Source organism: Dasypus novemcinctus, chromosome 6, assembly GCF_030445035.2.
Source record: "Dasypus novemcinctus isolate mDasNov1 chromosome 6, mDasNov1.1.hap2, whole genome shotgun sequence".
Lineage (NCBI taxonomy): Eukaryota > Metazoa > Chordata > Mammalia > Cingulata > Dasypodidae > Dasypus > Dasypus novemcinctus.
In genome coordinates, this window is record NC_080678.1 from 128,560,126 (window position 1) to 128,585,879 (window position 25,754).

A 25,754-nucleotide genomic window follows, 5' to 3' on the forward strand; every position below is an offset into this window, starting at 1 on the left:
TTTTTACAGTGAGAAATGTAGATTTACTCTTCCAGTTATTTTTGGAAGTATTTGATTATAGTGAATGGTGGCCAGGACTGCTGATAACAGATACGGGGAAGACATTTTTATTTGAAAAAATATTGATGGAACCTGTAAACACAGATAGGCTGTATTAATAATACAGCACCATTTCCTTGGCAGATTAATTGGTCTGAAAAATATGTAGTTTCTTTTGCAGACTTAACTGGGTATAATGATTTATAGGTTCATTTTCTCTGCTGATATTCTAAGAGTGTTTTAATAGTTTTGTTTGTGTATGTCAGTATGAAAACTGGGAACACTGAGCCCAAGTTTCTGAACAGATTCTGTTTGTGTGACATTGAACAATTTTTTTTTTTCTGAAAGACCCATTTTTATCAAGGATATGAGGAAAGTAAAGTAAATCACATTCCAGGTGCCTTCCAATTCTGATGTCCTTTTAGCTTTATTTATTCTAATCAGGTTACCAGTTATTTGAACTAGAAAGCATGCCTTTGTCACTTGGGGCCTGCATGCTGCATTCCTGGTGGAGTACTTACACAGCAACCGAATTCTTTTTAGTGCTACCTTGGTTCCACTAACTTCAGCTAATATTCTTCAGTTTCACCTGCTAATGCTCTGAAATCCTGTGACTTAAAAGGAAATTAAAAAATTTTGTATGGTATTTACCTTTAACTTGATTCATAATTGATGCAATTTGTGTGTTTAACACCTGAAGTCTGCCATCCCTTTTAAATGCTTTCTTTTCCTGCAAAAGACTGTAATTGACTACTTTAAAGAGAAATATATGACGATAAATGTAATGTTTACTAGAAATAATATATTATTTCTTGTATGTTAACTTAAAGAGGAAAATAATTTTTTTTCTTAAAAATATCCGAAAAGTAACTAGGCTTGGTATGATGTATTTTAGTAATTTGACCTGCCTATATGGAAAAAGATGGCATCTGTCTTCTCATTATCACTATTACTGTTTGTTGTTGTGTTTACAAAGTATGACTCGTTTCTCTGTTTTCGGTCCCCGTTTTATTCTGCTCCCCCGTCTCTCTCTGCACAGGGTGGGTACTCTGCTCCCTCCTTCTCTCCTTGGCAGGGCTCCTCCCAAGGCATCCCACGGAGCGTCCCGCCGCACCGCAGACAGAGTGAGTCTGTGCCCCCGCTGCTCCCGCCCGGGCTCCCTCCCGGTACCCTCTGCATGCCCCGCCTCGCAGCGCCGCCTCCCCGCCCGCCCCAGGCTTCCCTGTGGGCCTCGCCGGTTCACCCTCCTCTGACTGCATGCCCGCAGACCACTGCTTACAGCCCTAGACCGACAACAGTGTCCTCTTCAGAGATCTTGAGATAGACCAACAAACGCTCTTTTTAAAAAAATCAGGTTTTGTAAAAATGGCCGCAGCAGCCACAGTGGTACAATGGCTAGGGGCACACTGTCGAGGGAGCAGGCTTGCTAGACCATCACTCATTTCTTTAAATGCTTCCTAAGACCTTTTGATGGCGTTTCATTGTCATCTAAAAGATCTTTTTAATCATGTTTTTCAAGAGTAACTTTTAACAACTAACATGCCTTTGAAATTTATCAGCTGCCTTTCTGCATAGAAGAAATGGCTTTTGAATATGCATGGTTTACTAACCTTTCTAATGATTGATTAGTTATTTGACCTTGAAGTACTTTTCTTTGCATTAAATACTTTCTAAAACAGTATTTATTATTTTGGTTTACGTATTTAAGTATACCTGGTAAGTTGGTTATATTTTATCTTTTTTGAAAAGTCACCCAAGAAAAGCTATTATTAGAGAAAAAGAAATATAAATAATAGTCAATCAGAGTCACTTTTATGTCTTCTCTATGGATTTACCCTGATATTGTGTTGCATATCAATGTTTTCATTAATTATCCTAACTTATGTGCAGTGTCAAACATCCAAAAAGGGCAAGTTTTTAAGTAGTTAGAAATATGATTTATTTAAACAAATTTTATTTCTTGTTCTAGTCAAAATTACTAGTTATCTGTGAATTCTAGACAATGGGTAAAGTTTGTCATTCGGATATTATGCCTGTTCTTCTTTACTTTTTGTTTTAAAGAAGAATAGAAGATTTGTATAGACTTTTTATCTAGTTGTTTAGTGGAAGCTTTGAGAAGAATTTTTTTAATTTCCCCCACCTCATCTCCTTCCTCCTTTTCAATGACCCACCATCTCTGTGAAGAGATTCCTTCCAATAAGAGATAATACTAAATTCTTATAAACAAATCTGAATTTCCGAGGGCATTTGTAACAAATAATATATTTTTAGGCTTGTAGCCCATAAACAGCATAGCATAGTCTGACAGATTTTCCTCAGGTAAACACACCTACCTATGTACTTCGAGAATCTACTGTTCCCTAGCCTTTTTTCCGTGCTGCCCTCCTACCCCTACCACTTCCCCGTAGCTGGCTGCAATATGGAATTGAGGTTTAGGGCCAGTTATTCCATATTGCAAAAACAGCTTCAGATTTTAAAAAAATTCTCAGAAACACCTGTTTCATTTGTTTCTTACTTGTATAGCTTGAGAATTTCCTTGTCTCTCCCTTGAGTCATTGGCCTTTAGTGGCCCAGTACATCTTTGTCTTTACCTCTTGGGTCCAAGTATGTCTCTTTAATTTCCATCTAGGAAGCAGCAGTAGCCTGGGACACTAGATCAGGAAAGGTCTTTCTGCTCTTCTGGGTCAGACCTTTCTTAGCCCTCTTCTTGACAAACAGCTTTGGTTCTCCAGAGTTTGGATGTGCTAGCCACCTAGGGAAAAGATATAGCCACTGGATCTTTTCCTGGGTAAGTTCTCAGGGCTTGCACAGCTGTGCAAATGGCCATTGAGACTTTTACTTTTAGGACCCTGTTTGTGGAAAAGAATAGCCAGAAGACTTGTTCACAGCTTTTTAATAACTCTTACTAAGCCTGAAAATTTCCTTTAGAGGAGATGCATGATTCAAGTGCTGCACTGTTTAGGATTCACCCTGAGAACAGCTGAAGCAGTTTACTGATAAAATTGTAATTATTACTGCTGCAGCTAGATCTTCCAATGTAAAAAGATGGCCTCTTTTAGATGCAGGAAGAGTGAAATAACTAATGTGTACAGGAATATTTAGCTTCTGGCCACCCCAGAAAGCTGCACTGGCCAGGAATATTCTTGCTGATTTTAAGACTAACCTTAGGAAAACTGGAGACAGAGAAGATCCTGGTCTTTTTAGACAGAGTTTTCTTTTTCAGGAAATTTTGTCTTACATTTCTTTTCTCGAGTATATTAATAGTCTCTAGTTCATGATGCTTAGGTCTTCCAGTTTCAAATTAAATTTTTATCTGGATTAGCAGAAAATAACATCTGCATTTAGACATATAGGAATCTAGAAAGAAGCTAATAGGATTGCTTGCCTTTTTAAAGAGCGTCATTAGCAATAATACTCCTTTCTTATGATTGCTTAAATAGGCTTTGAAAATTTACTTCTTGCTTGAAAGAATTTAGAATCATATGTACCTCTGTCTTCCATGTGCAGTAACTTAGATGGGAAGAAAACAATTGTTTTTAAACAACAAAAATACAGTAAATGGGTCTACATGGGTGGTATGCTGACAGTTTCTTGATGTAGTATTGCCTGATATCTAAAACTATATTCTAATAATAAATAATTGCATTCATCACAATAACATGAAGAATGACAGAATTATATTGTCTTAGATCCCCTCTTCTTACAACCCTCAAGGATCGGAGTGTTTTGCAAACCTTTTTGACAAGTGACTTAATAAATATATTTTACATTACAACCCATTACATACACATGTGAATGTAAAATTCCAGTAAAAGATTCATGAAGCAATACTTCCCCTTAGAGCATACAACACTCTGATATTTTCTTCCCTGTTCTATTTAATGAAAAGGTTCCTAGCAATCTGCAGTTTGAAAAACAGGTCTCTTTTTTTCCCCATGTGCATTTTAATGTACTTACTTTAAATATGAAGGTGAAAATGTTTAGATAACTTAATATACATACAGTTTGACTTAGCCAAACTGATCATGTGACTGGACTCTCATTTGTGTCATTGTCCTGCTTATCCTTAGCTATACTTTCTCACTTTAGTATTTCACTTGCTTGTAATCCTTTTGGCTGGAGAATTGTCTGTTGTTGCAGATTCATACTGTCTGATTAATCTTTCTAAGAGCTACTTAAAAATTATGTTTTCACAAATCTAATCACCTAGAAAACTTTTACATGTATATTTTTAATTTTTTCATCCCTTTAAAAAAGGGAAAAATATTGAGTGCTTTTTATGCTTTTAATGTTCTTAAGCACTTTTCTAGGCGTTTTATTTAAATCATCATTTGAGCCTTACAACAGCCCATAGAGTCCAAACTATTATTAACCTACCTTTATAAATGGGGGAAGTATTCTAAATAAATAAATCAGAACAGTATAGGAATTTACTCAGGGTAAGTGAACAAGCCAGAATTCAAATCCCATTCTAATTCCAGAGCTTGAACCTTAACTATTTATGTAAGCACTATAAATCCTTTATTAAAAATTATGTACTTTCCCTAATTATAGTAATAATATCGTAGTTTGTTGTCAAAGATTAAAGATACAAAAACATTTTGACATTTTCTAGTCTCATATTTAATAAAATTGGAATCCTATCTCTATTCCATTTTTTGTTTTGCTTTTCTTCACATAGTATTTATGAGCATTTTACATAGAGTAAATACTTTTTGGAAACATCATTTTAGTGGCTGCCTGATAGTGCATTATCATGTGGATAAACTTCATTAACTCTTTTCCTATTGTTAGACATCGATTTGTTTTCAGTTTGCCCTGTTACTTAGAGAAGGAAATACTATGGCAATGCAGTTCATCCTTCCTTGTCTATAAAATGATGTTGGGATCTCTCTTTTCTCACAGATTCCTAGAAGGATATTACTTGATCACTTTCCTGAGCACTTGATATTTATTGTTGAATTGTCAAACACACTTATGAGGTATAAATTAACAGATCTCAATCTGATTGACTCCAACATGTAATCAATTTTTATGTATGAGAATAGCTTCACTTTTAGAGAAATTAGCTCTGGGTATGACTTTTCATAAAAATAAAATATTTTTGAGTGAAATGGAAACTATCATGATTCAGTTTTACAGTAAGGTAATTTTTAAAATTGAAATGTGGTTAATATAGACTGTGGCACTGTATAATTTTTGCAACTAATTTCAAATGCTATCTAGTATAATCATTGGTTAATTGATTAGAAATATGCATCTAACTTATGGTCCAGGAGGCCTTCCCATAATTCTAGGCATGAATTTCTTTCAACACTGTGCAGTTATGGGAAATGCAGCAATTAGTGTATTCTGTATAAAGCTGTTTAGAACAACCAGCTATGCAGTATTGTTGCTGTACCAGAGCAGGGTCCTTGCAGAATTATACTTTGGATAAATATATTTTGGTTATTGCTTGTAACAATGGAATCATGTTATGATACTACTTAATTTTTTTCTGAACTATTCTGCATCCCAGATGTGTAGATGCTGATAGATTCTGTACTTTTTGAGATAAAGACTCATAAAATTAGACTTCTCTAAGTGTGCCTGTTTAGTAAGGCTTACTTAAGTCACTGTTAGTCACTTTGATAGTTTTTAAGAGCAGTTAAGTGATCATCTACTTAGAAACATTTTTGAACTCCTTTTTTCAAAATTTGTTTATAAATAATTATATTTATCAATCAGATATCCTCTTTACGTTTTATGAGATCTAGAGGCAACAATCTGATCTAGAGAGGTAAGCCTATTCCTGGCTCCAAGAAACCTGGGAAGATGTAATTGGGTTCATGTGAAATTTAGAGCAAAACCCTTTGCATATAGGGTGCCTAGTCATGTCTTTCATCTCTATGGTGGTATGTGGGGAGCTTCACTTATAAATACAGGTTTAAGACATACATAAAGATCAGATTACCTCTACTGGTGTAATACAGTAGCAGTAATGAAAACAAATACTGAGTTTTACTTAGTGTTATACTGTGGAGTAAGTGCTGAAGTAATTTAAAATAATTTCTATTTCCTTTCTTGGAGTATAAATACTAAATTGTGTCAAATCTTCTCAATTTTTATTAGGTTTAGATTCTTCCAGTGTTTCCTTTTATGTGTGAAAAATTTTACGTATACTTATCTGTGGGTATGAATATTTATACTAACATGCAGACTACTTTGGTAAGAAAGTATGAATGTATTACTAATATGTTTTCATTAAATACAATTATATTAAGTTATAATGAATAATGCCTAGAGAAACGAAACCAAATACTGTTGGCTGCTACTCGGTTGTGGCAAGAGCGTGGTGTTGTGTGTGGTCTCTGACTCCATTGTCCTGTCTCTCTCTTGTCTCTGCTCTCCCATTTTGCCATTGGCAAGGAGTTGAGAAGTTAGTCCACTACTTCTCTGACAAAGCGTGGTACAGTACAATTTTGGATTTTCTCCTACCACCTCCCTTAGAATCTCTGTTTTTGCCCCCAGTTTGCATGGTGCATGTCAGAGCCTGCATGAATTACAGGCATGTTATAGATGGTTCCATCTCCATCTTCTCTTTAATCTTTGAAATGTATTTAATAAGAATAATAAACTCGTATATACTCAGAATAACTTTAGGTCATTATTAAGTGTGATACAGTGGCATTATTACACTTTAGGAGCATTTCCTGCTTCTTACTGTGCTCCTTTGAGACATACTTTTACCCCATCAGGGCTTGGCATTTTTAGCTGCCATCTTAACTGCTGGTGACCCTAGGACAAGAGTTGGCAGGAACTGATAGGAGCATTTTTTCCTGTGCTAATACTAGAGACTTCTGCAGTGGTATGGCACAGTGACGGTGACCAGTTCACCTCACTGGCGAGTGCTGATTGTCCTTCCCTCGTGCTTGGTGGCTTTCCTCCACTCCTCTCCTGTGGGTCCTCCACAAACACTACTGCATGGTGTAGGGTCAGACTCGTCCTGTGTAGGCCACTGCAGCTAAGAGGAAAGAAGGGTGCTGTCTAGGACAGTTAGCTCCTGAGCGTTGGTAGGGAACCAGCCTGTGGAGCTTTTAAAACCCATTAAAGCCTCGTCATCTGACCACAGGGCCTTTTCTCAAAGGCTGGGAACTCATTGGATTTACCCAAACAGCATAGATAGTAAAGCTCTAGTGCTACATTTTAAATCCTCCTGACAATTCACATTTTGGCTGTGCCATTTGCTAAAGTTTGTGAGCTTTGGCATGTCACTTAACTTTTGTTCATCTCAGTTTACTCATTTGCAGAAAGAAAACAGTACCTCTCATTTAGGGTGTTGTGATAACTAGAGAGCACTTCTACCAGCGTAGAACCTGGCTCTCCACCCTCCACCAGAGGGAGACCTGCTCCCCCAGCCCAGACCCTTCACAAGTCAGGCATTGTACTGAGCACGTGGCATTCGTGTGCTTGTTTACTGTTCATCACAGTTCAGTGAGGTGTAGGCACTCTTGTTATCCTCATTTTACAAAAGGAATTCAGTCCCAGAGAATGAGAGAGTTTGCCCAGTATCTCAGCCATAGTAAGCAGGAGAGTCAGAGGAGCCTGACTGCAGAAGCCTCGTGCTTCTGGGCTGAGCACGCAGGCTCCGTAGCAGAGCCAGAGGTCAGTTCCTTCTAAACCTCAGGGTGCCTCCAGGTCCTCACTCCAGCTTTTCCCCAGCCGGCAGTTAAGGAAGCAGCCAGCGATTCCGGTAGATGCCCACTGTGGAGGTAAGGCATTGGGATGTGACTGACGTTACTGGACTCTTACAGTTTGTGACGTGTGAGTGTCTCTGAGGCATTTGAAGCCTGGAAACCTCTTATTCTGTAGCAACTACTTTATTATTGTACTTCTGTAAAACTTACTTTTCCCCCCAAGACCCAAGTAGTACAAAAGGGCCATGGCTTGTACTCATCATTCTTATATCTTTTAATAATCATAGGTGACATTTACTGAGCACTTACTGTTTGCTAGGAGGTCCTATGCTAAGTGTTTTACATGTATAATCATATTTAACTATTAGAATAAAAAATGGACAATAGTTGAATACCTGTCAAGATAGTTTCCCCAACTCATTTTATCCAGAAATTTCTAGTCTTCCAGTAAAAAAGATAGTGATGGCTAAACTTTTGGGCCACTTTAGGAAGTACTTGTATTCAAGTTAACATATAATTAAGCCTTCCCACTGTCCTTATAAATATTAAGCATTAAGCTAACCCCAGATTTACTTGGGAGAAAACAAAGCATTTTTCTATTTATTTCTATTACTTTTTCTGTTATTTCTATTCCTTTTCATCAGTGTTTTAAAAACCTTTTTATCACGTGATCACTAATGCTGTATCATTAACTTAATAAGGAAGTATCATTTGATAATTTCTGGCCAGAGAAGCAATTCTGAACTATACCACTAACTAATATTCAATTACTCATTTATCTAGCAGAGATGTATTGAATGTCTATTATGTGCCAAATAATAGGAACACCAACTACAGTGACAAAATTTGAATAAAGTATGGTGTGTGCGAGTAAGGATCCCAGGGTCTCTGGTCATCTTTGACTTAAGCTTGCTGTGGAAGTTTCCTATCCAGTCCCTTACGCCACTACAGAGGAATGCCAGTTGCTGACTTTTGACCTTGACATGCGTAACCCTTTATTCTGAGAACTCTTGGAATGATATGTTGGCATTTATGTATGTAACTAAAATAAGACTTGAAGGAACTGAGTCCAGTTAGAGACTCTTGACTAGTTAAGTCTCAGGATGGGCCCATATTTTGACACTTCTGTAACCTCTCGACAGGGTGCAAGGATGGAGTGCTGAAGCTCTTCTCATTTTTGTCTACAGAGAGTTTTCTGCAGCAGTGGGGATTCCTTTTGCCCTCTGAGTCCTCTGGGCTGCTGAGGCAATGAAGTGAGGGGCGAGTAGGCAGCTTCCCAGAGGCCTTTTTGAGACAAGGCAGTAGCTCACCTCCGCTCGCATCACCAAAGCCAGAAACCTGGAACCCAAATGCCTGTCCTACCTTCAACGTCTCTTTCCATCCTCTCCAGTCTTTCTACTGCTCTCCTAAGTTCAGAGCCTTATAATTTATCACCTGGGCTGCTTAGTGATCGCCTCCTTACATTTGCTTACAATCTCATCTCCTCCTGTTAGGTTTCTCCCTGCTTCACCAGAGTGATATTTCTAAAAGGCACGTTGGATCTTATGATTCATCAGCTTAAAACTCGCCAGTGTCTCCCCATCGCCCACAGCGGTCAGAAGGACTTAGCTTGACACGCAAGCTCATTCATGTGATAGCTATTGCCTACACTCTCACCTGCGCTGCCCTCTCCAAGTTTATGCCTAATAATTTCCAGTTACGAGAACATGCCATGTGCTTTCCCTCTGCCCCGCCTTAGCATGTGCTGGCTTTCTATCTGGATTGTTCTCCCCTCCTTGTCTAATTCGCAAATTCCTCCTCATCCTTCTCAAGTTCATCGCAAATGCTGGAGATTCTTAGGTGCCTCTGGTGACTTTATTGGTCAGGTGTGTTTCCTTTTTGTTCACATGTGCCATTGTGCTTGAGGCTTGGCCTCTTCACTTGTTTACCTGCCTCTCCCTCAGTAGGCCCCTGGGCACAGGATGAGCAGTGTTCTGTTCAGCTCTGTATTTTTGCACACCTATATAGTGCATGATGCATAGTAGGTACTTAAGGAGTGAATGGATGGAAAGAGGGGACCCACCCCAATAAGATGCCAGAGTGAGCTGCTTCAGTGCTCCATCCACACATAGAAGCTTGGAACAACCAGCAGGAACTGGCAGAAACATTTTTTTCAGAGTACCATGCAACAGTTAAAGGATTGCAGTAACTGGGTGAGCGCTGAATCAAGAAAAAAGGTACTTAAGTAGGATTTCATGGTGCCCCGGCTGCCCCTTTCAAACCCTCACCAGCTCAGTGCACAGCCTGCCCGGTCCCCGTTTGGGAAGGAGCATTGTAACCCTTGCACGCACACAGGGAACACGTATGTCTGACCCAGTCTGTCTGGTGGTGGCCTGAGGACTCGCCATCCCAGAACTTGCCCAGCATGTGGAAAGCAGCTCACCAGCCTTTCCCACAGTGCTGTGGGAGAACAGTCAAGTCGTGCATTATAGGGCATGAGAGTGCTGGCTGTAGGACACACAGCGTGGTCCTAGGACAGTGAGGAGACAGTCTCCCGGGAAGAGGAGACTGTGGCACCTGTGGTAAAAGGGGGAATTCCTAGGGGTACACATGCATACCTAAGGCAAGACCCATGCAGAAATGGTCATGAGGACCCTTTGCCCTGGCCTGGAGCTATTCTCAAAACTCATTGTATGGACAAGCCCTGAAGAAGAGTGCTTGCACAGGTCAATTTGGAAAGGTGTTTTCTTTTTTACCTTTTTTTATTCACTCCTGACATTCAAAGTTCTGTCATAATACAAGCTGATACAGGCTTAAGGAACAGATATCTCAGAATCTAATTTCCAGTGTTATCACATTAAAATATCAAAATGTCCGGGTTTCAACAGAAGATTGCAAAGCAGACAAAGAAACAGGATATTATGCCCCAGGCAAAGTAAAAGAGTAAGCACTTGAATTCATCAATGAGGGAAGCGGACTTGGCCCAGTGGTTAGGGCGTCTGTCTACCACATGGGAGGTCCGTGGTTCAAACCCTGGGCCTCCTTGACCCATGTGGAGCTGGCCCATGTGCAGTGCTGATGCACGCAAGGAGTGCCCTGCCACGCAGGGGTGTCCCCCGCATAGGGGAGCCCCACGCGCAAGGAGCGCGCCCCGTAAGGAGAGCCGCCCAGCGCGAAAGGAAGTGCAGGCTGCCCAATGGCGCCGCACACACGGAGAGCAACAAGATGACGCAACAAAAAGAAACACAGATTTCTGTGCCGCTAACAACAACAGAGTGGACAAAGAAGACGCAGCAAATAAACACAGAGAACAGACAACCGGGGCGGGGCGGGGGGGCAGGGGGGAAGGGGAGAGAAATAGATAAAATAAATCTTTTAAAAAAAAAAAAAAAGAATCCATCAATGAGGAGGACCAGACTGGAACTTTACCAGACAAAGACTTAAAGAAATTGTCCTAAGTATGCTCAAAGAACTAAAGGAAATCAGGAAAACTATAGATGAACACAAAGAAAATATAAAGAGACAGAAATTATGAAAAGGAACCAAACAGAACTGAAAACACAGTAACAGAAATTAAAAATTCCCTAGAGGAGTTCAACAGCAGATTGGAGCTGACAGAGTCAACAAATCAGACAACTGGAAGATACAACAAGTGAAATCATTCTGTCTGAGAAGCACAAAGAAGAAAAGTGAAGAATCTTAGGAACCTGTGCGATACCATCAAGCATACCAATATACACACTGTGGGAGTCCCGGAAGGAGAAGAGAGAAAGGGAGAGAACTCAAAGAAATAATGGCCAAAAAGTTCCCAAATTTAACAAAAGACAGGAATATACACATCTAAAGACACTCAGTGAGTTCCCAATTAAACCCCAGTAAACCCATGCTATGGCATATCATAAACTGTCAAACGCCAAAGATAAAAGAGAATTCTGAAAGCTGCAAGAAAGAAGCAACATGTCACATGCAAGGGAGCTTCAACAAGATGACGCGCCAGTTTCTCACTGACTGCCATGGAGGCAGGAAGGCAGTGGGATGATATTTTTTTAAAGTGCTGAAAGCAAAAATATTACCACCCAAGAATTCTATATCCAACAAAACTGTCCTTTAAAAATAAAGGAGAGATTAAGACATTCCCAGATAAACAAAAGCTGAAGGGGTTTGTCACTAGCCAGTGCCTGTAAGAGACGCTCAAGGGTGTTACATAGGTTAAAAGTAAAGGATGATAGACAGCAGGTTAAAGTTCCACGAAGAAATGAAAATGTCTGGTGAGGGTAATAACATGAATAAAGGTAAGTGCCACTACTATTGTATTTTAGATTTGTAAAATACTTCTATAGGATCTGAAAGGCAAATGCATAAAATGTAATGACAAATCAGTGGTTTTGTATTCACAATGTGTAAACATGTAATTTGTGAGAAAAGCTGCATAAAGATGGGGGTTTGGGGAGTGTAGGAACATAGTCTGTGTTTACTACTGAAATGCAGTCGGTATCAATGCCAGTGATATTGTTAAAGATTTAGGATGTTAAACTTAAACCTCATAGTAACAACAGAGAAAGTATTGGAGAATAGCCAAGCTCACAGCAGCAGAACTGAGAGCATGTTTCTAGGGTGCATGAAGGGGGGTTGGGGAGTTAATGCAGGATGGAGGTGGGTATCTGTTTGAGGAGGTGGACAGTTCTGGTAATAGAGGTTGGTGAGGATGCTACAGCATTGCGAACCGGTGTGGCTGGGAATGATTGAGATGAGAAAGTTTATGTTGTACGTATGTTTATGTTATATGTATGTTCCCACAATTAAAAAGAAAAAGAAAATGCCACTAAAGAGACTGGTAATTAAACGTAGTGTATGAACCTGGATGGGATTTAGGAAGGGAGGAGAAAAGGCTCAAAAAGGACATATGAAAAAATTGGAATATGGACTCTAAGCCTTTATATCAATATTAAATTTCTTGAACTTGATAACTGCACTTAAAGTAGATATATAATGAATATCCTTGTTCTTAGAAAAGTACATGGTAGCCTTAGGTGTTCAAGGAGCATCATGTATACAACCTACAGGCAAGTGTTTAGGCAATGGAAAGGAAGAAAGGTAGCTAGCTAGCTAGCTAGGTAGAAAGAATTAATATGGTAAACATAGCAACATGTTAAAATTGGTGGATGCTGGTTTCTGGGGTGGGGAGGGGGAGAGAGATGCTGGAGTTCCCTGTTTGGAGTTTGTATTACTTTTATAACTGTCCTGTAAGTGTGAAAGTATTTCAAAATAAAAAGTTAAAAAATATGAGTGAATGGTCTCTTTTGTCCCTTCTCAGGTGCTCTTATTATCTGTGAGGATATGGGACCTTTGCTTTTTATATTTAGAATTCATTCTAAAGGTGTCGGAGGGTATCTTCCTATGGCCATAGAGTCACTAGTGGATGTGGCAAGATGAATTGTTAACACCTTGTCTTTATGTTAACACAGTTGAGTACTTAGAATTTGAGGAAATTGTACTGTAAGCAACAAGTTATCAAAACACAGCTCTGCTTTGCTTGCTGAAGGCTAAGAGGTAGCTGTTCCGCTCCTCAGCAGGTAACGACAGTCCAGGTCCTGGTCACCAACCATGTCCGTGGCATCTCCCCTGTGGCAGGAGCACATTGCTTGTCCTTGGCCTTGAAAGTATTTTCTTATGCTTCTTCAGAGAGACTTTTTTTTTTTTTGCTTTAAAGTAAGTAGAATTGATTTTCCAAACTATAATGCATAAATAAATAATAAAAAAGACATTTATTTTGGGATAGAGAACGATGTCATACTACTACATATACTTTTAATAAAAATATAAAGTGTGTTTAAACTATTTAACCTGTAGAAACCACTAATTTTTAAAATGTAATTGATAATTTAAACATTATTGATGTAATTGTTCAATCTAGCCCCTGTTAAGGAAAAGACTTGATGTTTTATTCTTAAAAACCTCAGTTTTTTCTTTTTAGTTCTTTGATATTTATTATGGAGTTTTATTGCATTTAACATGAATCACATGTGTTTCTGACTGTTTTCATTCCACTTCTCCGATAAACAGTGGTCATTTGGGTAATGTGTGTAATCAGGGTAATACAAATGGCTGATTTAAATTAACTACAGCTCACAGTGCCTGTTTTCTGCAGGTTTGCTTGTCCTAATAATTTATTACTTTGTCTTATATGGAAAATCATATTAGTTTTTAGCTGATAGCAAATGTTTATACCTTATTTCTTACTGGCAATAGACATACTAAAATAAAGTTATTTTTCAAATTATCACTGATATTTTTAAAGTTTGTAAGTTGCTGGAAGAGTTTAACTAGAGACTAGAATATCTTACTGTGTTGGAAGGTGGGAAAAGGGCAGAGGGAAAAGGAATGCTCATTCAGGTGCTATTTCATGCCTCCAGGTTCTCCTCCCTGCTTATTTCTTTTTTTTTCCTTTGGTAGATTTTGCTTTGCTTAATATGATCCTGCTCTACTTTGTCATTGCTTTACTTTGGCGTAGTCAGTTTTTCCCTAGGGACCCCAGGGTGAGCTTAAAGTCTTCAGTCTTGAAGGACAGCTTCCTCATCTCTGTGGCGACTTGTTATGAAAATGTCCAGTTAATGGTAAGGCCTGAGAACTTCGCTTGAGGCCCCCAGCTGAGCTGGCTTGTTTATTTTAAACACACAGCAGGGGATAAGTCAGAGCTTCCGGTGACACTGGTTGTCAGTCCTTGTCTTCATTGTTTTCTTAGCAGGTCAGCTTGTGCCCCCATGGCCAGCCTTCCCTCCGTGCGTCCTGAGTTGTTGAGCTTTGCTCTCTGCCACTCCGGGGCCACCTCGGCTGATCCTGACTGCTGGCCCTGGGCCCAGAGGAGTGGAGGGGGACGGCGGTGAGCAGACTCAGGTGGTCTGCCCTCCCTGTGGGCGACGTTAGGCCTCATGTGCAGATTGCATTTGTGGGTTAAGCATAGTGGAAAAAAATGCCATTTAAAGTTCACGTGTCAAAGCTCTTTGCTGTTTTCAGCCCACAGGATTTAAAAGAAAGTGTGTGTGTGTGTGTGTGTGTGTGAAATTATGTATTTGTAGTAACCACCCCGTGTCAGTACATGACTACTGGTCCCTGCCTCATATGTTTGCAGTATCTGCACCACTGAAAGATAACTGTAAGATTCATAATCATTTAGCAAAGGGCCAAAAGTAATGGGAGTTGCATGTGTCCTCTGATTGGTGCAGAACATAACCACACCCTCAGCTCCCGAGAATTGTGCGCAGGACAGAACAACCAACAACCGTGAGCGCTGTGCCGCCGCGCGCTTCTGTGCGTGGGGTGCCTGTCGTTAGTTCATGGTGGTGGCAATTTCCGATTTGTTTTACTCAACCATCACTCCCAAGGGTGTGTATTTTTCACTTTACTAAATCACTGTTCATTCTTGGGCAAGGTAAATCTGGCTGTTGTCCAACATATCAGCCAATATAGAGCTTTGGTTGAGACAGAACTAATAACCTCTGAAAATATTTTATACTGAAACTTTTCAGCATGAATATTATGGGTTGATTAGTATAAATTAAATATATTATCCTAGTTTTGTTTAAATATTTAAGCCTTCTCAGCTGAGACTAGAATGGTTCTTCTAATCCTTGTTTATCTGCTGGTAATTTTAATTCTTGACAGAGATACAGTCCTTTGACATCTTAATCTTTCCCCAGGTCAAGTCTGGTTACATGGCATATAGTATTTACTTTAAAAAATTCTATAAAAGTTGGAGTAATATTCCTAAAGTCACAGTTATTATCTGAATACTTTATGGAGATTAAACCAACGTACTTATAAAAATCATTCTGTCAAGCTCTCATATAAGATTTTAAATAATTAAGACAGGAAATTTTTTTCTACAGTAAATCAGTTCAAAAATTTTTTTCCTTTCCTATTTAATTTTGGAACTTGTTCAGTGCTTATTGCCTGTATCATTTTTTTGTTTGCATTATCACTCTTGTATGTGTCTCATGAATTCACATCTATATGAAAGCATAAGTACTCAAACAACTCAGTTGGGACCTAACTTTTATTTATTAGAGGTGGCATTTATTATTGCTAACGTTGTTTTTAATTTTAACAGCCTCAAGTACTACAGCCTTCCAGCAGCCTGCCCAGACCCACAGACCACGCCCAGGGAAAACTAACCCATCTGCCACACACCGAGGCCCGCAGTGAATGCGCGCTCCAAGGCCTGCACGAGGGCGCCGTGCGTCAGGATGAAAGCTGCGCCCATGGCTTGCAACAAGAGAGCAGTTATGATTTGGAAGAGCAGCCTTTTTCGTCAAGCTCACTGTTCTCTAAGGACGTGGCTAAGAGTACACCTTCTGAAGCAAACTTAAGTGCGACCGCAAATGCTCCAAAGCCTTACCATTTGGCAAACAATAAAATTATTGACATGCAGTTTGTACCCACTTCTCATCAGACCATTCCCGAGTCAAGCAGAGTAGACCAGGCTAACAGAGGTGGAAGAAATGCGTCTTCCCCGGTAGGCTACAGGTCTCAGCCCCAGGCCCAGCTTCTGCCGCCATCCATCTTGACTTCTTCAGGACCTCCTCCAGTTTCTGAATCATCCCCAGAGAGGACTGCCACTTGTAAGAAGCCACCCATGATCCCGCTGTGTAATCCAGCAAAACTTCAGCCAACATCTTGTCAGACAAATCTTACCAATAATTTGAATCTGAAAGCGTCTAAGCTCCGCCCCCCTTCCAGCTCTTTCAAACAAAAACAAATAAGCAACCCCCGACAAGAGCCTCAGCACTTCCAGGCCAAGACGAGCATCCCAAGACCACTAATGCGAAGAAAAGAAATCATGCAGAATCCGAACGGCAGTTTGCATTCTGGAGATTGTTTGGCCTCCAATCGATATTCTCGCCTTCCTAAACCAAAGATACATTAAGTACATAGCCATCACCTACCAATTTGTTGTTGTTTTTAAACAAACTCATCTGTTCTGTAATAGCTTTACCTGCATTTTGCTACCGTGGTGGAGGTTCCATCAAAAGCCTGCAAATCTTGAATATTAAAACGTGGAAGCTTCTACTGGCTTGCTCTTCGATTTCCTATCCAGGTTGAAGTGTACGTACCATTTGAACATTCTTGTCTCAGGTAAACGCCAAGGTCTGCTTGCCCCTCTGGTGCCCTCCAGCAGCTCTGATCATGTTATCTAGGTCTCAGCATACAAAAAACGTGTAGTACTCCACTTAGCAGGCAAGAAATGTGCTCTGCTGGGTTAGTCCTTTTACCATCTATATTAATTGTGGCTATCAGAAATGTGCCCTTTTTCACTTGTCTGTCCTGTGAGTGTGGCCCTTTTTTAGTGAGAGATACTGGTGATAATGGAAGACGATGGTCTGTGAGCAGAGTTTTGGCCAGGGTTTTGTCCATTTAAAAGGTCTATGCAAATGCTTTAGGATGAATGAAGGAAGCCAGGCTTTTAATGGGGACTTCATGTAAGTTTTGTTTCCCTTGTTAGGATCAACAAACTAGTCCTACTGTTTATTCATTTACCAGACAAATTCTCCAGGCTGAAAAGGTTTTGTATTATATATGAACCAATTATGTTTCTTTAACATCTTGATACACAACACATGCACATCATTTATGTTTCTATTTGCTACTGGGTAAACTTTGGCAAGAAAGCTTAAGATACGTCTTGAATCTGTACCTAAAGCTGTATCCATTTGTAAAATGTGTTGGTGCTAGAGTTTGCCGGTAATTCAGTTGTGAACCCTGTAAGTGTATGGAGCCATGGTGACTGCTTAGGTTCCACAGCATATATTTTAAATAGTCTTCATTGTAATATTGGTATTTATTGACTTTATGCTAATCTGGAGACTGGAATAATGGACTTTGTATATTTGCACAAACCTTTGATGGATACATAGGGATTTAAAACTATTTTGTATAATGAAACAAGTTAAAATGTTTTGAAAAAAATTTAAGACTATCTTGAGAAAAGCTGGAATTCATACTAATTTAGTTTTTCTGAGTTTTCCAGGTTTCTCTTTTATGTTGGTATATGTTTGAATGATAATATCTTGACAAGTAGACAGGATTTGGGAAGAGAATAAAGCTGGGGAGCAGAAAATCATGTTTTATTAAAAAGTATTAAATAGTATTTCAAAGGCGATAATGCTTCTTTATTTTAATGTGTTTCAGAAAATAGCTGTGGAACCTCCAAAGGCCCTTGTGCACAATCGTAATCATGCCGCAGGCCTGTCAGGGTGGTTCAGTACGTTTGCCCTCCTCTCCTAAATCATGTCATCCTGAGGCTGCTTGAATTGGGATTAATATCTTTCAGACAGATGACCTTTCCAAAGTTAATCTTTGTTTTGATCAGCTGACCAAAAATGCATCACAAGGGATTATGGTCAAAAAAGTTAGCCACTCAAATTCCTTTTTTAAAAAAGTACATATAGCAAGTGCTTTACTGGAAACTTCAAAAGTGATATTTGCAACCATTTTGATACAGTTATCCCTAACCTATTGGAGAACCATTCACGTGGCTTTGCCATTGAATGCATACAAACCATTCTTGAATTTGGTAATGAGTGAGCCATAAAAATCTAGCACTTCTCACTTGCAGCACTTTGCTGGAGAAGCATTAGAGTTCAGAAAGTTCTTCATGTGGTCCAGATACTGTTGGAATAGAGCAGCCAGACACATCAGCAAAGCACTTATTCGTTCATGGAGACAAGCCATGATGCCTGCAGCCCTCAGTGGGTATAAGTGGTCTTGGATTCTGAAGAACTGAGCTCCTGTATTGCAGGTGGGAGGCTCTCTTGCTATATTTACCTAAAGTAAAACATGCTGAGGAATTGGTAGGTTCTTGGTTTATTGGTACAGACTCTTTAAAAACATTATTTACAAGTTGGCTGTTATCTTTAGGGAAAAAGTTTCATAGTTTTAATTTATTTTTAACCCCATATTCCGAGGGAATTGCCTTTATTGTCTATTATATAAAAATGTTGACTTCAGAAATTTGTTTATTCTCATCTTTTTCATACCCTATTTTTTCTCCCCAATGAATGTGCAGAAATAGTAACCCATCATTTTGAACTTCTCTGTACCTTTGATCAGCCATAATCTTGGCAGAAGATAGGCTCATCAGTGTGATTGTAAAGCATAATATATTTAAGAGAAAAAACTAGGATGCTTGCACAAAAACCACATAAGTATTTGCCTGCAGTTTAAGTATATCATGCTTATCTGCTCCTTAGTGAGTGAATGTTAAGTCAGAAGTGGAAATGGGAGTGTAGCTCTACTGACATTTGCCTTTGTCTCTGGCTATTGCTTTGGTAAATCAACTCCCTGCCAAATCCTCTCCAGGGGAACTCAGGTCACTTTTTCGCTTAGTTCTTATGATGTCGGTGAGCTGGTGCAGCAGGTGAATTCACAGTCCAGAGGGTGAAGCTTCTTGGGGTTTGGCTAAGTTTCCCATTTGTGAAAGTGAAAATATTAGTATGCAGACTTATGTATTGGCTTTAATGGGATGCAGATCAAATTCTTTAAAGAAAGCTTGGCCTAAGAAATCAATCAGTACAGGTGCAGATGATTTTAAGGCATTCAACAAAGGATTATATCACTTAGACTATTTCTAGTAACTGAGACCCTTTAGCATTTTTCTTTTGCAGTTTCATTTTCATTTGTGCAATACTTTCAGGCATAACGACTACTGTTCGTTGTATTTATATATAGAGATATTAAGGAATTTACTAAGTATTTTAACAAGTAGGAATCTGAATATGAAAGAATAGCAGATTTGCACTTTAAATGAGCTTTATTGCTTGGAGTTGTGCCTGAAATGCCGCCTATTGGGTGTGGCTTCATTTGTTGAAATGAATTTTTCTCTAACAGTTGCTGTTTGAAGATATCACTACAGCCTTTTGTGGAATGACATCCCCAGTATGTCACTTTCCCATTAAAGCACTAAGATCTCTTTCAGTATTCCACTGTCTCCTTAGGTATTTTACTCAGCGCATCCAAGGGAATGCGATCATCCCCCAAGGCTGCCACCTGTAAGTGTCCAGCCACGTGGCAGGTGTCGCCCTCATAGGCATGCTCCTGCTTCTGAGCTGGGGTCACCAGAGGGGCTTACAATGCAGAGCAAGAAGCCTGCAAGCAGTTTCCTCTCCAGCTTTTACACATACTTTTCAAGTTGCTAAATTACTTGGAGTGTGAGGCTATGTTTGCATGTGTGGAAGCCTTATGCACACATTTGAAAATTACTAATAGTTGTAATATAAATCCTCTTGTTTTTCTTTGAGGATGCTGGCCTTGCTATTTTTCTTAATTCTTATGCTTAAATTATTTTTATTTTTCATTATTATTTGTTTTGGAGGTACCGGGGAAACTGTCACTCAAACCACTGAGCTATACCCACTCCCCTAAATCATATTTTTGAGTGGTCTTTCCAAATCTCCCTTTCATTTCTCTGCTGCAGCAATTTGAAAGAACACATTTGGATAAATTATTACAATGGTGGGCACCAATCTACACTATGTCATTAATTAAGGTACATTTTATGTTTTAACCTTGTTGGGTAAACCTACCCAGTGTCTTCTTGATAAAGCATCGCCAGAACAAAATAATTCTGACTCTGCAGTTTAAAGTCATTACTAGGAATAAAACACCACAATCTTTAATATCTGCGGTATTGTTTTTCCCATTGATTTTTAAAACCAGTTCAGAGTAGAGAATGTATATTAGAATTTGCCTGTAAAATGAGTTATAAAAACCAGATGTAAAGTCTCTTTCCTGAAAATGTTGGCATAGTAAATAAAAATAAAGTTGAGAATTATAAAAAAATCTCTTGTCCTTCTCAACACTGACTTCCATGGTTGACTTTTTCTCTAATATCTTTCTCCTCAGAAATCAAAAGTACTGTTCATTTGGTTGATTCCACATTCTCCTCCACATGTATGTCATATTCTGAAGAAGCACTGATTGAACAGGAATTGGGCAATAGTTTGTCTTGTTTTCACAGATTCCGTATGTGATTTCTAGTACTTCAGTTTCCATTTTAATAAAATAGCTTCTTTACCTTAGAGAAATATTGGATAATGGATAAATTATTTGAAAAAAACATAGCACCTTGGATTAGAATTCTAAAAGTAAAACAGTGTGATTTTAATTATTTTGTTTTAAACAAATATTTTAAATATTTGCTTTTAAACATTGCATGCGTAAAAGAGCTTGAATCAAGGAGAAGGGTGCTTAGTGAAGTTTTATATAATTCTTAGACCAAAACGAATAGGGAGTTTATTTAGTTTACTTCCCAATTATATCACGTGTGCTAGTCATGTAAGAGAATGCAAAAAGTTGATGCAGTGATACAGTATTAATCCAAAAAGTTCACATAAACAGAAGAAGAGGTGTGAGGGAAATTTCATGAGTAATACAATTGATAATGGCATTTGTTGCCTCTTGAGACAGCCATCAATTTTGAGGCCCTCTGGGCTGTTACTACCAAGTACTTTCTCTTACACCGAATCAAGGGCCATTTCTGTCTTTCTCATTTATGTTTGCTCCGTGCTTTCCAATCTGAAAACTTTCCCGTAGACAAGACAGTGCAGTAGGAGTTAACGAATTCGCTGGGCGCTGAGCCCACGGTGGGACTAGAGGGAGTGGGGCCTGGTCGCGCCTCGTGGGCTCCTGGGCGCAGGGCCGTGCCCGCCTGGCATTCTCTGTGCCTCATCTTGCCTTGAACAGAAGGAGAGACCCTGGGTCGACCTTTCTGAGCTCTGGCTCGTCCCGGGCGCCGCCTCCTTTGCACTGCCTCCTCTGCGCCTGCACCGCGTGTTCCCCCTTCAGAGTCTGGCCTTGTATTATCTGATTTTATTCAAGGATTCCCTCTTCAGCCATGGAGGATATTTCTAAATACCCTACCCTGCCCTTTCTTCCCAGGTAACAAGCCAGAATGTGATTTTCAGGGATCGTGCCTGTCTTAAGCCAGACTCCCTTTTCAAACCTCTGATCGCCCTTGCTGAAGCCCAGCCTTCATGTGCAGATCCATGCCCAGGCTCTTTCCTTCCACGCCTGCTCTCACACAGACAAGATCTATACAGTCCAGTTGTGTTTTTTTTTCCTTAGTCACCTGTCATTTCTTGCCAGGGCATTTCCGAGAGAAGAAATTTAGGTCATCCATGGAAGATCCTTGTCCTCATTCGTGAATTTTCCCCAAACAGCCCTCAAGTTAGCATCCACCCTGTGCAAAATGGAAAAAGGGAAAGCAAGCAAGGGTTAGTTCCTCACAGGCGCCTCTCTGATTCTTCAGCTGCAGAAGTGCTGTTTTCCAGATGAGAAAACCCGGCCCTTCGCTCATTCCATACTTAAATTCATTTACTCACACAGGCATTTTGAGTTGGAATAATGCTTTTTTTTGGTAATACTTTAAATGATTACAGAATGCTTCAGTAAAAGTACACCCCAAATGCCAATCTGCAAAAGCGAGAGGCATGTGCTTCTCTCCCCCCAGAAGCCCTGCTGGTGCTGCCTGTGCGGAGCTGTCTGTGGCTGGAGGTGGGTATCCCCGCACGGACAGACCCCCAAGCGGCTGGAGGCGGCCGGCGGCTCAGGAGCGCGCTGGCACCGCGATTGGCCAGCACCGCTCTTCCTCGGCAAACGTGCGTTTGTGTTAGAAAGCATGCTGATAAAACTTAGACCACTCTCACATTTGTGCTAGAATAACTACAAATAAAAATGAATTTGCTCTCGCTTTATCTGTAGTGGGCTGTAGGTACCTCAGAATTCAACCATACCGAGACATTTCTCAGCACATTATCAATTCAAAATATTGGGGAATTCTTAAAAATTTCACAAGAAATTTTAGTTGAGTGCATTTATGTAATATAAGTTAAAGATAGTTCCAGGGCAAATATGAACTGCAATGAAAAACAAAAATAAGATGACATTATTTAGTGCAAGCTGTTTCTTAAATTGTGTTCTGCACTGATGCTGAGATGCAAGCACACAAACTCCTGCAGACGCCTGGCTGCTGGTGGCGGCTCCGATTCCAAGGCCCAGGGCCAGGAGAATGGGGGGCGTGGGGAGGGGCCGGCTCAGGGCCAGGCCGGGGCAGTTACCCGGAACCACTGAGGCCCTGGGTGAGGGCTGCGGAGCCCGCTGATCTGCCTGCCAGGTGCCCCACGTGTGGTCAGTACATAAGGCGGAAGCCGAGGGGAGGGTGGATTACAATATAATCCTTTGTGAGTGTCAGAAAAAGTGTAAGTCACAGAAGGGACCAACCATGGGAGGACAAAGGGCCAGAAAAAGGTGAAGAATGGTTGAACTTTGCTAGTCAGATACAAAGTAGAATGGTGCCATTTACGTTCCGTTATGTGCAAAGGGATATTTTAAAGAGTGGAGATTTAGAAGTAACCATGGGAGAACAGTCTGATTACTTCATATGACAAAATATTCTGTAGCCCCTTGATACTTTGGAAAAATATTTATCTAAAATATGCGCATTATATGGGACAAAAGCAAACCTGCAAATGGACAATACCAGTCTATGTGCCTGTAAATAACTTCATAAGGACACGTTAGTGGTGTAGGACTTTGGGTGCTTTGACCTTTTATCTTCATCTTGCACGTTTTCTAATTTTGTTAAATTAAGAGACCGCTCCTCTTATAACCAGAGAAGTTTTTATTTTGATATCACTTTTTAAACAACAGGTCATTTCTGTTTCCTTGGCGATGTTTCTAAAGCACGTGGCCCACAGGCGCTCGGCGACTGGCCCCTAAGTCCCCACGTGGACACACACTCGAGGACCGCCATTTCTAAAGTTAGAGAAGGTACAGGCTTACAGGAAAAGCATGCGGAACACAGTTCCCACCCACCCTGCCCCTACTTTAATGCCTGGTCAGCGTGGTACCTTTGTCAGTGTTGGAAGGATATTGTAATGCACCATTGCCTGCGGCCCATGGTTTGCTTTAGGGTCCCTGTTTGGATTGGAGGGACCTCTATTTTGAGCCTAGAGCGGAGGTCCTGAGGGAAGGGGGAGACGAGAGGCTCCTTGTTCTTGGGGGGTCCTGGCCGTCACCATGGCCGCCTACAGCACCCAGTCCTCACTGAAGGCTGGACCCAGCGCAGGCACAGAACCTTCCCTGAGCACAGCCTGCGTGGGCTAGGACATGCCCTCACTTAGGCAAGTGGGGTAAAAGGCACAGCCAGGAGGCCTCAGCGCTGGCAGGCTTCCCTAGACTAGGCCTCTGCCCGGCCCTGCCCTTTGAACTCCTACTTGCACATCATGGCCCGTGCTCCATCCAGGCTCACTGGTGCGGCTGACTGCACAGCTCCTGGAAGCCACCTCCGTGGGCGCGCATCCTGCACTGGCCCAAGCTTGTCCCCCAGGACCAGGGCTAGTACCCGTGTCTGCCCTTAAATGAAAGGCGAGGACAGCACTGCAGGAAGAGCGGCCACACATTTTAAAAGCATCTTTCCATCTTCCCCCAGACAGCCGAGCTAAAGATGGGAAAGGTCAAGGGACGGAGCAGGGCTGTATCAAAGTCCAACCAGGGGAAGCAGATTTGGCCCAGTGGTTAGGGCATCCGTCTACCACATGGGAGGTCTAAGGTTCAAACCCCGGGCCTCCTTGACCCGTGTGGAGCTGGCCCATGCGCAGTGCTGATGTGTGCAAGGAGTGCCCTGCCACGCAGGGGTGTCCCCCCGCGTAGGGAAGCCCCACGCGCAAGGAGTGCGCCCTGTAAGGAGAGCCGCCCAGCGCGAAAGAAAGTGCAGCCTGCCCAGGAATGGCGCCACGCACACACGGAGAGCTGACACAACAAGATGACACAACAAAAAGAGACACAGATTCCTACAGAAGATCACACAGCGAATGGACACAGAGAGCAGACAACGGGGGGCAGGGGAAGGGGAGGGGAAAAAGAAAAGCAAGCCCAATCAAAGCCCTAATCATAATTTAATCAAGTAAAAGTGAAAACTCTGAAATTAAATACAATCTAATACGCCCAGAGGAACAGACCAGTTTACAAACATAATCCAATATCTATTTTTGGAATTCGTAAACAATATCAAACTGCTACATTCCACCCTCTGAATGCCCAAAAGACATGATATTAAAAAAAAACAAAAAAATCAGAAACAGTGCTAAGTACAAAATTATTTTACACAATCCGTTTAAAGAAATACAGTTTATCTTGGGGCAAAGTCCCATCTGGCTGTAGACCTCTGAAATGTACAAAATAATTTATCTGCTTCTAATATATAAATGAACAGATAAAGGATAAACACTTGCATTACCATAAGGAGAAACTGGGAGGGAAACGTCATGGGTCCTCTACGTTTCAGTAAACCTGCCGTGCACAGGCCATTCAATTTCAAAGTCTGAAAGTCATTCTCTCGATGAGGGTTTCTTCTCTCTGGCGCCACATGGGGACCCACCCCTTCCACACACTTGCCCAGTGGCCATTTTCTTGTTTCCACCCTCATCAAGCAACCTCACCCTCCAAGGGCCTTGGGGTGATGGCCACACCTTCTCTGCCTCTTGGGTAAAGTCTCAACCCCCCTGTACAATGAAGTGAGGACAACATCCTCCCTAACCTTTGGCATGCAGGCCCAACCTCTCAGAGCAACGAGTTGGCCACCTGGCCTTCCCTAACTGTGGGGGCAGGCCCGCCCCTCTCAGACCTGTGGGGTGCTGACCTCAACCTCCCTCATCCTCGGGGAACGTGCTCCACCCTCTCTACACCCTGGAGCAGTAAAGCTCTCCCTGAACAGCGGGCAGGAGCGTCCACCCTCTTCAGCTGCTGGGGCAAACTCACCCACTCTGTACACATGGGTGGGGTTCTTCTCGTGATCCAAGGTGATGTCTTAATTCCAGATCTCAACTACTATGGCTTTCCTCTAAAGGCATTTTCCCTTCCATATTTCCGATCAATGTCCCTTTTAGTCCAGGATGACATTGGTTTTGTTCATACAGCTCTTGCAAAAAGCTTGTTGGTATAGCATGCAGGAAACGGGGGTCCAGACCATCAGGCAGTAAGACTTTCCACAAGTCTTTCCTAAATGAC

The 25,754-nt window shown here is 41.0% G+C and overlaps 1 protein-coding gene across 2 annotated transcripts in view; it reads left to right on the forward strand.

Moving 5' to 3' along the window:
- Positions 1 to 20,528, forward strand: part of CCSER2 (coiled-coil serine rich protein 2) — a 165,198-nt gene extending 144,670 nt beyond the window's left edge. Inside the window, exons 10-11 of one of the 2 annotated variants that reach the window (XM_004484502.5) lie at positions 1,079 to 1,163; positions 15,802 to 20,528. In XM_004484502.5, coding sequence (XP_004484559.1) covers positions 1,079 to 1,163; positions 15,802 to 15,896 — 180 coding nt within the window. In that variant the 3' untranslated portion in view covers positions 15,897 to 20,528. The remainder of the gene's footprint in view (positions 1 to 1,078; positions 1,164 to 15,801) is intronic. The other variant, XM_004484500.5, reaches the window with a different exon arrangement.
- Positions 20,529 to 25,754: the final 5,226 nt, after the last annotated feature.